The following is a 13,580-nucleotide window of genomic DNA, read 5'->3' as shown; positions in this document are numbered from 1 at the left end:
AATACTGAAGTATAATTACAAGCATTTCATAAGTGTCAAAGGCTTTTATTGACAATTACATGAAGTTGATGCAAAGAGTCAATATTTGCAGTGTTGACCCTTCTTTTTCAAGACCTCTGCAATCCGCTCTGGCATGCTGTCAATTAACTTCCGGGCCACATCCTGACTGATGGCAGCCCATTCTTGCATAAACAATGCTTGGAGTTTGTCAGAATTTGTGGGTTTTTGTTTGTCCACCCACCTCTTGAGGATTGACCATAAGTACTCAATGGGATTAAGGTCTGGGGAGTTTCCTGGCCATGGACCCAAAATATCGATGTTTTGTTCCCCGAGCCACTTAGTTATCACTTTTAGTTATCACTTTTAGTTATCACTTTTGCTCCATCATGCTGGAAAAGGCATTGTTCGTCACCAAACTGTTCCTGGATGGTAGGGAGAAGTTGCTCTTGGAGGATGTGTTGGTACCATTCTTTATTCATGGCTTCTTTGCTGCCCTTCTTGACACCAGGCCATCCTCCAAAAGTCTTCGCCTCACTGTGCGTGCAGATGCACTCACACCTGCCTGCTGCCATTCCTGAGCAAGCTCTGTACTGGTGGTGCCCCGATCCCACAGCTGAATCAACTTTAGGAGACGGTCCTGGCGCTTGCTGGACTTTCTTGGGCGCCCTGAAGCCTTCTTCACAACATTTGAACCGCTCTCCTTGAAGTTCTTGATGATCCGATAAATGGTTGATTTAGGTGTAATCTTACTGGCAGCAATATCCTTGCACGTGAAGCCCTTTTTGTGCAAAGCAATGATGACGGCATGTGTTTCCTTGCATGTAACCATGGTTGACAGAGGAAGAACAATGATTCCAAGCACCACCCTCATTTTGAAGCTTCCAGTCTGTTATTCGAACTCCATCAGCATGACAGAGTGATCTCCAGCCTTGTTCTCGTCAACACTCACACCTGTGTTAAAGAGAATCACTGACATGATGTCAGCTTGCAATTCATCTGATCACTCTTCATAGCATTCTGGAGTATATGCAAATTGCCATCATACAAACTGAGGCAGCAGACTTTGTGAAAATTAATATTTGTGTCATTCTAAAAACTTTTGGCCACGACTGTACATGATTCCATATGTGTTATTTCATAGTTTTGATTTCTTCACTATTATTCTACAATGTTGAAAATAGTAAAAAATAAAGAAAAACTCTTGAATGAATATGTGTGTCCAAACTTTTGACTGGTACTGTAAATGTGATATTTCAGTTTCTTTATTTTATAAATTAGCAACAACAAAAAAAATCACAAACCTGTTTTTGCTTTGTTATTATGGGTTTGTTATTATGGGGTATTGTGTGTAGGTTGATGAGGGGAAAAAGACTATTTAATCAATTTTAGAATAGGGCTCTAACATAACAAAATGTGGAAAAAGTCAAGGGTCTGAATACTTTCTGAATGCACTGTATAGGGAATAGGGTGCCAGTTGGGATGCACACACTATCTTTACCATGTAATGAGTAAACCTTCTCTAATATTTTAGCAGCATATCCTATTCCAGTTGAGAATGTAATGTATCTATCCAGATCAGAGCCACAGAGCACAATCACTTAGTTACAAGTGATTTCCTCAATGAGACTGTAAACTGGTATGTTGTCCTGTGTATCACATATGTATGTGCACTGCATGTTATAACTCCCTTGTAGTTGCTTTCCTACAAAATTGATGAATGAATTATGGACCCCTATAAAATACATGGATGAGATGACCACATTGAATTTCAATGAGCTGAATCTAGTTGTGCATGTTTTTTGGGAACACCCCATTACAGCTTTGGTTATTGTCAAGTTCAGAGTAGATGTGGGATGAGCTCAAGTGAGGTGTTATATGTCCTCATCTTACCTTCATCAAGTGCTTGTTGACCCATTTTGTGAAGGTCTTTTTCTGTACCCGGTCCCGTTCATCTATGGGACAGAGAAAAAGTGATGGTCAATATCAACAGCATACAGAGACTCAACTTCAAATAAGAGACCAAGAGTTATATAGATACAGAATTCTGTCGTCTTTGAGGTAATGTCTATGGGGATCACAAAAAGTGTGGATAGTTCATACAGTTAAGTGGGGTGGTATGCTCACATCCATAACACATTTGTCCCAAGTGCTGGATCAGAGAGGACAATAATGTAGAACAAAACAATTGTAACATAAGATGGGTAAGGGGGAGTACTTTACAGTGTTACCATTTGTTGCTCAACTGGGAAGAGCATCCTCCTGTGTAATACCGTTCTCAGGTCTGTCACCGTGTGATTACTAACTCCAGGGGACTGTCAACGCATGTCTGATTATGGGCAAGAGTGAAAACTGTCCTGCTATCACAATCCACATCTACCAGCAGCAGACATGAGTAGTATAATGTTTTCCACACAGCCTAACAAGGCACTTGATCCAAGCCTGGCAAGTCCAATGCCAAAGCAACCCAACTCTCACTTCCCTATTCAGTCTCATTCTGCACAGTAGTTTAACACAGCATTAAGATCATACAGTATAATACAGTATCTATGGTTGAAATATAGAGACGGCTTGAGAAAGTAAACATTGAGTACAACTCAACTGTATCAAAACACAGCCTAGCATGGGAATTTAAGCTATTATTCCTTCATAAGCCATCTGTGACTTGAGAAACAGAGTTTGATTTCATCCTCAGGATAAGCTCTACGATCAAAGCAGATCTTGTGTGACAATGAGAAAGAACAGAACAATGTCAGGGACTGGTGAGTCATGGGGCAGGGCAACAGAGGAGAGGATGTGCCCCACCAATGCCAAATCCCTTTACTGGTACTGCCTGTGAATCACACATGTATGGTGTCTTGGAAAAACTGCACCAACACAAAAGTGGCATCGTGAGGCACCACACACAACCTTTCCTGTCGTGCCAATGCCGCATCCTCATGGTAGGCAGCCAAGTCAAATCCCCCTCAGATATGTTTTTAACAGTAAGGCTACATCCAAATGGCACTCTATTCCCTATATAGTGCACTACCTTTGACCAGGACCCATAGGAATCTGGTCAACGGTAGTGCACTATACAGGGAATAGGGTGTCATTTGCGACACAGACTAAGAGTCCCACTGCTGTGACACTGACTATGATCTACAGAAGCAAAGGTCAAGGTGTAACTGAAAAAAACACAACGTTCCAAGCCCAAAGACGTTCCAGTTCAAAAAATAATAATGGGAACTTAAATCCATTTATCCTGATTGTGTGTTCTTGGTTGTAAAGCTCATATACAGTCTGAAACACTTTACTCCGAGCCATGGCTATAGCCTTTCATAGTCTGAGATACTGAAACAAGGGTTAAAGTTAAGGGTCAGCCTTGCATAGTCTGAGAAACTGAAACAAGGGTTAAAGTTAAGGGTTAGCCTTTCATAGTCTGAGAAACTGAGACTGAGGTTAGATTAATTGGGAAGGTATCCGATCTCCTACAAAACCTTCATAGTCTACTCCTACTGCCATAGTAATATGTAGTGCTCTCAAAAACAGCCAGACTATTTTTATTGGTCTATTCTCTCAGCAAACATGTATTTAGCAGTGGTGGAAAAAGTATACAATTGTCATACTTGAGTAAAAGTAAAGATACCTTAATAGAAAATGACTCAAGTAAAAGTGAAAGTCACCCAGTAAAACACTACTTGAATAAAAGTCTACAAGTATTTGGTTTTAAATATACTTAAGTATCAATAGTAAATGTAATTGCTAAAATATACTTAAGTGTCAAAAGTAAAAGTATAAATAATTTCTAATTGCTTATATTAAGCAAACCAGACGGCATAATTTTATATAAATGTTTTATTTACAGATAGCCAGGTAGCCAGATAGCCATTCCATCACATAATTTACAAATGAAGCGTGTGTGTTTAATTAATCTGCCAGATCCGAGGCAGTATGGATGACCAGATATGTTCTCTTGATAAGTGCGTGAATTGGACCATTTTCCTGTCCCGCTAAGCATTGAAAATGTAACATGTACTTTTGGGTGTCAGTGAAAATGTATGGAGTAAAACGTACATCATTTTCTTTGGGAATGTAGTGAAGTAAAAGTAAAAGTAGTCAAAAATATAAATAGTAAAGTAAAGTACAGATACCATAAAAAATATATATATATATTTACTTAAGTACTTCACACCACTGGTATTTAGTCATGGTCCACAACCTTATGTTTTAATCGGCTTGTCCTAAAGTAATCTGCTAAAGTAAACTTGAGTGACACTTTAATAAACCAATAAGGCTGGACAAAACCAGTGACACATAAAGGGGTGTGGCCCTTTGAGAGCCATAACATGGCAGTGCTGTGACAGTAATGGACAATGCCTCTGTTTGTATATTTTACTTACATGAAACAAACTAACTTGGACTAGTTGTTTATAATTACATAGACATAAACTGTCATATCTGCCGACAGTTGGGTAATCCCAGGTAATCCTATGCAATACAAGCTAACAAGCGAAAGCTAAATATTTCAACACAGATACATGAGTCACATAATTTTTTAGGAAATCATAACTCGGGAAAAAACATCAGTTACTCAATCAAATAAAAGCTCAATAAAGTGAAGCATTTCTATCAGATGAAACCAAGCAAAGATCTGTCTTTCTTTTTGATAAAAATGAAATCTCAAACTAGACTAGTAAAAACTATTAGACACCATGATAATTCTACCTTTCCTTCCATCGGTGGCCTTGAGCATCCCCTGGTAGTAGTATCCCTCAGTGAAGACCCTGTCACTTCCCACACTGTCACTGGAGTAGGTTCTGTACACCGGCTGCATTGACATCCCACTGTCAGGTAGGTGCAGTTAACTCCGAGAATTAACAGTAACAAATACAGTTTGTAAGGTTACTCTGTCTAGTCTCTGAGACTTCTGCTTCTCCTTACTGCTCAAAACGCTGCTTCATAAAGAGCTCAGAGAGAGCATGTAGTCAAGTGGGTGTGTTCTTGTTCAAGACTGTCCCTGTACACGCCTTCTCTCCCCTTTATCCCTCTCTCTTTCCCTTCTCTGTTCTCACTCTCTTGAGCATTTTTTTCCTCGTTCCTTTGCAAAATGCATGCCTGCAGGCTACAATATCAGGGCCCGTCATTCACTGCTCTGTGTTGTGTGTACTGAAAGGGAACATCCCATATCCTTCCAAAAATACAGAACCACAGGTTTCACCCTGGAAGAAATGTTTTTGTTAAAAGCGCCATAGAAATAATTGTGAAGGTTTTGTATCCAAACACATTTTTCATGAAAATACTGATGCGGTTCACCTGCAAGACAGTGTATTCTGCTTAATCCTATTCCAACAACTTGACAAACTTTCACAGGACAGCCAAAAGGGCATTTGATTTTCTACGTTTGCAAACAGGAGCAGAAAAACACCAAACAGTCAACGGGAGAAAAACAATCCTAGATGAGTGGACATCCCCTACTCTTACTCATGAAGGAAAGGTTTAGGAATGAATGCTATTCATTGACTACAGCTCAGCGTTCAACACAACAATACCCTGAAAGCTCATCACTAAGCTACGATCCTGGGACTAAACACCTCCCTCTGCAACTGGATCCTGGACTTCCTGACGGGCTGCCCCCAGGTGGTGAGGGTAGGTAGCAACACATCTGTCACGCTGATCCTCAACACTGGAGTCCCCCAGGGGTGCGTGCTAAGTCCCCTCCTGTACTCCCTGTTCACCCACGACTGCGTGGGGAGGAGGTCAGAGACCTGGCCGGGTGGTGCCAGAATAAGAACCTATCCCTCAACATAACCAAGACTAAGGAGATGATTGTGGACTACAGGAAAAGGAGGACCGAGTACGCCCCCATTCTCATCGACGGGGCTGTAATGGAGCAGGTTGAGAGCTTCAAGTTCCTTGGTGTCCACATCACCAACTAACTAGAATGGTCCAAACACACCAAGACAGTCAAGAAGAGGGCACGACAATGCCTATTCCCCCTCAGGAAACTAAAAGATTTGGCATGGGTCCTAAGATCCTCAAAAGGTTCTACAGCTGCAACATCGAGAGCATCCTGACTGGTTGCATCACTGCCTGGTTTGGCAATTGCTCGGCCTCTGACCGCAAGGTACTACAGAGGGTAGTGCGTACGGCCCAGTACATCACTGGGGCTAAGCTGCCTGCCATCCAGGACCTCTACACCAGGCGCTGTCAGAGGAAGGCCCTAAAAATGGTCAAAGACCCCAGCCACCCCAGTCATAGACTGTTCTGTCTACTACCACATGGCAAGCGGTACCGGAGTGCCAAGTCTAGGACAAAAAGGCTTCTCAACAGTTTTTACACCCAAGCCATAAGACTCCTGAACAGGTAATGGCTACCCGGACTATTTGCATTGTGTGCCCCTCCAACCCCTCTTTTATGCTACTGCTACTCTCTGTTCATCATATATGCATAGTCACTTTAACCATATCTACATGTACATACTACCTCAATCAGCCTGACTAACCGGTGTCTGTATGTAGCCTCGCTGCTTTTATAGCCTCGACACTGTCTTTTTACTGTTGTTTTTATTTCTTTACCTACCTACCTACCGTTCCCCTAATACCTTTTTAGCACTATTGGTTAGAGCTTGTAAGTAAGCATTTCACTGTAAGGTCCATTATACCTGTTGTATTCAGCATTTCACTGTATGGTCTATTATACCAGTTGTATTTGGAGGACGTAACAAATAAATTTTGATTTGATTTAGCCATACAACCATATAGTAACAGTCCACTAGAATATGCTATAGCCACTTAGAAATATTGATATATTTATATAATATATATAATATAGGGCTCCATGTGTTCTGGTAAGTGTGTAAGTGTAAGTAAGTAAGTGGTAAGTGTGGTGAGAGAGAGAGGAAGAGTGTACATGCAACTAAAACTACCACAGCCCACACTGAATGAAAGGCCTGTATTATAGCAGACCAGACCAGGGTATAGTACAAGGCAATGGAAATAAGTCATCAGGCAATACATCAACTGGCACAATCACAAGGGAACCCTTAATTATGAACGGTCTGTTTCCATCAGTACATAATTAGAGGGAAACCTCCATCAAGAAATGTTTTCATCAAGGAGTCAGTACACAGTGGATGGTTGACTCGGAGCGGACTCCAAGTCTATGTCCCAAATACCACCCTATTCCTTATATAAGGAAGCCAGTGTCTGAATTTAATGGAGGACATCAAAACAATACTGATTTGGTGCTGTGAGTGTGCCTCAATAGATAAAAATATGTCCATAACTAACAAAAAAAGATATATCTGGTGAAAGTTGAAACTGGACATGCACTTCACAAAGAAGACAGTTATGATGATTTGGAGGGGTCAAGGCCATAGCACAAGTCCAGGCAGACATGCTAGCGGGCGGCAGAAAGCCCCCTTCTCAGGTCTCCACAGTGTTGCAGAGCACCCAAATACTTCTTACACCTTCAACCCTCTAGACATATTTCTCTTTCAAAAGGGACATTCATGATCATGAAGAAGAGCAGAGAGAATACTTTGGATGCCTGCTTAAGACACTGGCTTGTTTGGGCTTGAGTAGTGGGAAGTGCTGACACTGCTCTTCTGTCAAGCCCTGTATCTCCGCAGGGCAGGTAAACATAGAAAGCATGAAAAGCGCATATACAGTTGAAGTCGGAAGTTTACATACACTTAGGTTGGAGTCATTAACCTGTCTGGGCTAGGGGGCAGTATTTTCACAGCCGGATGAAAAACGTACCCAATTTAAACAGGTTACTACTCTGGCCTAGAAACCAGAATATGCATATTATTAGTAGATTTGGATGGAAAACACTCTGAAATTTCTAAAACTGTTTGAATGGTGTCTGTGAGTATAACAGAACTCATATGGCAGGCAAAAACCTGAGAAAAAGTCCACCAGGTAGTGGAGGATCTGAGAATTGTAGTTCTTCTTTCTAGTCCCTTTCGAAACTACAGTATCTGTGGGGTTACGTTGCACTTCCTAAGGCTTCCATTGGCTGTCAAAAGCCTTCAGAAAGTTGTTTCAGCCTTCTCCTGTTACTGGGCAGATAATAGGAGCTCAGTTACTAAGTGGACTGCCTGTGGACAAAGGGATTGGATATGCGCGGTCACGCGAGCGTGCCGTTCCTTCTTTTTCTCCTTGAAAGAATACGCTATTGTCCGGTTGGAATATTATCGCCATTTTACGTAAAAAAATACCATAAAGATTGATTTTAAACAGCGTTTGACATGCTTCTAAGTACGGTAATGGAACATTTTGACTTTTCGTCTCGCGCGTTATGCCTTTGGATAAGTGATCTGTATGCACGAACAAAACGGAGGTATTTGTACATAAATATGGATTATTTCAAACAAAAACAACATTTCTTGTGGAAGTAGCAGTCCTGGGAGTGCATTCTGACGAAGATCAGCAAAGGTAAGAGAATATTTCTAATACTAATTCTGAGTTTAGGTTGCCCCGAACTTGGCGGGTGTCTGAATAGCTCACCGTGATGGCTGAGCTATGTACTCAGAATATTGAAAAATGTGCTTTCTCCTTAAAGCTATTTTAAAATCTGACACAGCGGTTGCATCCAGGGGTAGTCTATCTATAATTCTTTAAATAATTGTTATATATTTTGTCAACGTTTATGATGAGTATTTTTGTAAATTGATGTGCACATTCACCGGACGTTTAGGGGGGAATACATTTTCTGAACATCACGCGCCAATGTAAAATGCTGTTTTTGGATATAAATATGAACTTTATCGAACAAAACATACATGTATTGTGTAACAATGTCCTAGGAGTGTCATCTGATTAAGATCGTCAAAGGTTAGTGCTTCATTTAGCTGTGTTTTGGGTTTTATTGACACATGTCCTTGCTTGGAAAATGGCTGTGTGATTATTTTTGTCTATGTACTCTCCTAACATAATCTAATGTTTTGCTTTTGCTGTAAAGCCTTTTTGAAATCGGACAATGTGGTTACATCAAGGAGAAGTGTATCTTTAAAAAGGTGTAAAATAGTTGTATGTTTGAGAAAGTTGAATTATGACATTCTGTTGTTTTGAATTTGCCGCCCTGATATTTCACTGGCTGTGTCCCACAGGTGGCGCTAGCGTCCCACGTAGCCCATAGAAGTTAAAACTCGTTTTTCAACCACTCCACAAGTTTCTTGGTGGCAAGTCGGTTAGGACATCTACTTTGTGCACGACACAAGTAATTTTTCCAACAATTGTTTACAGATAGATTATTTCACTGAATCACAATTCCAGTGGGTCAGAAGTTTACATACACTAAGTTGACTGCACCTTTAAACAGCTTGGAAAATTCCAGAAAATGATGTCATGGCTTTAGAATCTTCTGATGGGCTAATTGACATACTTTGAGTCAATTGGAGGTGTACCTGTGGATGTATTTCAAGGCCTACCTTCAAACTCAGTACATCTTTGCTTGACATCATGCAAAAATCAAAAGAAATCAGTCAAGACTTCAGAAAAAGAAATTGTAGACCTCCACAAGTCTGGTTCATCCTTGGGAGAAATTTCCAAACGCCTGAAGGTACCACACTCATCTGTACAAACAATAGTACGCAAGAATAAGCACCATGGGACCAAGCATCCGTTATACCGTTCAGGAAGGAGACGCGTTCTGTCTCCTAGAGATGAACGTACTTTGGTGTGAAAAGTGCAAATCAATCCCAGAACAACAGCAAAGGACCTTGTGAAGATGCTGGAGGAAACAGGTACAAATGTATCTATATCCACAGTAAAACGAGTCCTACATCGACATAACCTGAAAGGCCACTCTGCAAGGAAGAAGCCACTGCTCCAAAACTGCTATAAAAAAGCCAGATTACAGTTTGCAACTGCACATGGGACAAAGATCGTACTTTTTGGAGAAATATCCTATGGTCTGATGAAACAGAAATAGAACTGTTTGGCCATCATGACCATCGTTATATTTGGAGGAAAAAGGGGGAGCCTTGCAAGCCGAAGAACACCATCCCAACTGTGAAGCACGGGGGCGGCAGCATCATGTTGTGGGGTGCTTTGCTGCAGGAGGGACTGGTGCAGTTATCAAAATAGATGGCAACATGAGGATGGAAAATTATGTGGATATATTGAAGCAACATTTCAAGACATCAGTCAGGAACTTAAAGCTTGGTCGCAAATGGGTCTTCCAAATGGACAAAGTCAAGGTTTTGGAGTGGCCATCACAAAGCCCTGACCTCAATCCTATAGAAAATGTGTGGGTAGAACTGAAAAAGCGTGTGCGAGCAAGGAGGCCTAGAAACCTGACTCAGTCACACCAGCTCTGTCAGGAGGAATGGGCCAAAATTCACCCAACTTATTGTGGGAAGCTTGTGGAAGGCTACCCAAAACTTCCGACTTCTACTGTATGCACCTTAGCCAAATACATTTAAACTCCGTTTTTCACAATTCCTGACATTTAATCCTAGTACAAATTCCCTGTTTTAGGTCAGTTAGGATCACCTGTATTTATATATATGAGAATTCAAAAAGGAAATGTAACAATTGAATAGACACACACCCCCCCCCCCCCCCCTCCCTGCATGCAGATACAATGCCAAGACATGAGAGATGTGATAGCAGTTTTATTATGACTGCTTTGGCGGGAGGAGATGCCTGACACTCTATAGTACATTCCTGCTCAGGGTGTAGGTGTGCGGTACCCACCCTCCCTACAGATGAGGAGCCTCCTTCCCATGATAAACACACCAATGGCGCCATCTCAACTCCACCGACCCACCAAATCTCTCTGCATGTGATGGCCATCAATACTGAAGATATGAATTTTAAGAAAACACAAGAGATAATATGGCTCACACACAGCTGGTTCAGCTGGTTTATGATGTAGGAATGCTATGAATCTTGGGGAGCAAGGCCAAGGTATTGAAGCCCAGGGCATCGGGGGGCAGAAAATACTAGCTAGTAAAATTCACTACTGTCATTGTTATTGCTGCAGCACAGTCTCTTGGCTCCGCAATATTTGAGTTGGAATTGAATCTTAAAGCATATGTGCCCCTGGTTTTTCATGAGAAAAAAAAACTTCAGTACCCAAACTATATTCTCATCTCATATATAAAACATGTGTTATTGTATCCAAAACTACCACACACTCCTGTGACTCAAAAAAGCCACGTGACATTGATCGGCCCACACAAATATTTTTTTTAAAACATGGTTGTATGCTGTATACAAAAATCTGATGTGTTGCATATTTGATTTATTAATGTTTAATTTTAAACGTGTAAAAACTGCACACTTCCTAAATGCATCCTATTCCAAAAATACTGCAAGGAACAGATCTCAAATACCGGTATATTCGTTTGGAAGAGGTCTATTTAAAACGGTCATTTTTAATGAGTGTAATTGATTAACTGTTTTATGAGGTCGTTCTATTGGAAAATGTTGTTGCCAGTTTTCACCAAGTAGGATAGAAAACAGCACTTGAAACAGACTATTCATTTTAGGGATACTATGGTTGGTGCATGTACCTTTGTGTCTCTTAATGTGTTTAAAAAAAATATATATATATATATATATATATATATAAAATGTGGTGGTTATTGTTGCATGTCCTGTCATTGATGATGCATGCTGTGTTAAAACAATTTCCCAAATTGGGATTAATAAAGTAATACTCTACACTCTCTACTGAGGCCAAATTGTATCCCAGGCATAAGTGAGTGGAATTAGCTGTCTCCCTCTTCTGTTGAAAACAAGGCACTACAGAAACATGCCCTGTTGATCAGAAATGTTTATTGACACCCTGAATATATATATATTTTTTTTAAATCATCAAGTTAATCAGGGTTAATTCAACTTGAACTAAGTTCCCCCTTTTAACTTTATTTCAATAATTTTTATTGAGTCTTCCAAAGACAGTTTATCCTTACACCATAAAGAAACCTGTAACCTTTTCCTCTGCATGTCTAGTCTACCACCTAATCGGCATTTTGACTACTAACATCCTAGGTCAACATTTAGTAGAGTTCTGGCAAATGTTATTCGACAGTCGTGCAAGACTGTGGAAAAATGAAACGTGAGAGCTGTTTCCAGGACAACAGACCAAAACACGCAGGAGCCGGGAGCCCATTAACTCGAATTTATAGATGTGTGATTTTGTCCAAAAACCTCTGGAGCACCAGAAAGCCTGAGTCTGATAGCGCCTGAGTCAGTGGGGAAAGGGGGGGGGGGGGGGGGGGGGTTTACATAAGAGAAGGTTACTTAAGGCAAAAACAAAAGTAGGGTGAATGGGTGGGCATATAGCGCGAATGTCTAGCAACCTAAAGGCTGCGTGTTCGAAACTCATTCCGGACATATTTAGCAACTACTTACTACTTTGCAACTACTTAGCATGTTAGCTAACCCTTCCCCTAACCCTTTAACCTAACTCCTAACCTTAACCCCTAGCTTAGCTAATGTTAGCCACCGTCTCATATATTTAGCAAATATTGTACGAATTGCAATTCATAACATATCATACGATTTGTAATTTGTAACATATCATACGAAATGTATGATGGACATCCACAAACTATTACATACCACACGAAATGTAACACACCATACCAATTGGAGTGTCTCAGATTGACATTTACTATGTTACCTCTACCCCAGAGTCCAGGTTGTACTGTTATGCATTGGTCTACTTGCACGGAAATCATATAATCAACATACTATTTCAGACACACTAGTGAAAGTCACATACAATAAACAACACACACTGTAGGTCTTGATAATTAAGAGGTTGACTGGTTTTTCACCAAAATAATAAAGCTCTTTGTTACATAGTAACACCGAAATTATAACAATACACTCTATTTAACTTGTATTTTAATATTACTGTTGAGATTACTTACAAGTTACTTAAGGTTATTCTGAGATGTCTCATTTTACAGTTCTGCTACCCTGAGCCAACAGTCCTTTACAGTCTTGTTTACTAATGATGGCATGGAAACGTTATCTGTCCAAACCAACGCTTCCCTGCCAGATCTCCTCTCCAGTCCAGCAGTGCTGCATTGACGGAGTGTTGGCCACTGCTTACCTGCGCAACACATTCTGCTGTACAAATGGGACCCCACTTCTCCACAGCTCATTTCATTGATGTAATTTGCACGTCCATAAATAATTTTCTGTTCGAATCCGCCATACCGAGAAGACATAGCAGCGGCGGTAGGAGTATCTTTAGCGTTCGCCATACCAAAACGGAGCACCCAGGGCACAAGTTGTGTCGAGCGCGCACTCTGCTTTGTCGAAAGAAGTGCCCCTGGAACTACACGGCGTTCGGAACAAAAGATGTCTTTATTTTCTATCTCTTCAACATACAATGAAAAAACAAGGGGTTGTCGTATTAAGTTACAATGAGTCAAATCTTCACTTTCTCAAGCCCAGCCCACATTATTTTGTTTAGGAAATTACCCAGTGAGCCCAGTCTCCCGTAGCTTCATTCTACACGCGCCCGCCTCTGCCGGACAAAGCGTTCTTAATCGGTGCTATTGAAATGCGATACTAAAGGCCATCCCCAATATAACAATCTATCTGGACTGTTTCACTTTAAACGGTTTCAGC

General features: G+C 40.8%; 1 protein-coding gene across 20 annotated transcripts in view; it reads right to left on the bottom strand.

Moving 5' to 3' along the window:
- Nucleotides 1-13,580, bottom strand: part of pleca (plectin a) — a 183,447-nt gene that overhangs the window by 68,819 nt on the left and 101,048 nt on the right. For 9 of the 20 annotated variants that reach the window (XM_014177017.3, XM_014177018.3, XM_045709748.2 and 6 more), the window contains exon 2: nt 1,891-1,952. In XM_014177017.3, coding sequence (XP_014032492.1) covers nt 1,891-1,952 — 62 coding nt within the window. Of the gene's footprint in view, nt 1-1,890; nt 1,953-4,704; nt 4,943-13,056; nt 13,451-13,580 lie in introns of those variants that run through there. The other 11 variants (XM_045709744.2, XM_082970326.1, XM_045709745.2 and 8 more) reach the window with 3 other exon arrangements.

Source organism: Salmo salar, chromosome 27 (assembly GCF_965601325.2).
Source record: "Salmo salar chromosome 27, fSalSal1, whole genome shotgun sequence".
NCBI lineage: Eukaryota > Metazoa > Chordata > Actinopteri > Salmoniformes > Salmonidae > Salmo > Salmo salar.
Note: the sequence above shows the minus strand (reverse complement) of the source record. Positions and strands in the feature narration are given on the sequence as shown.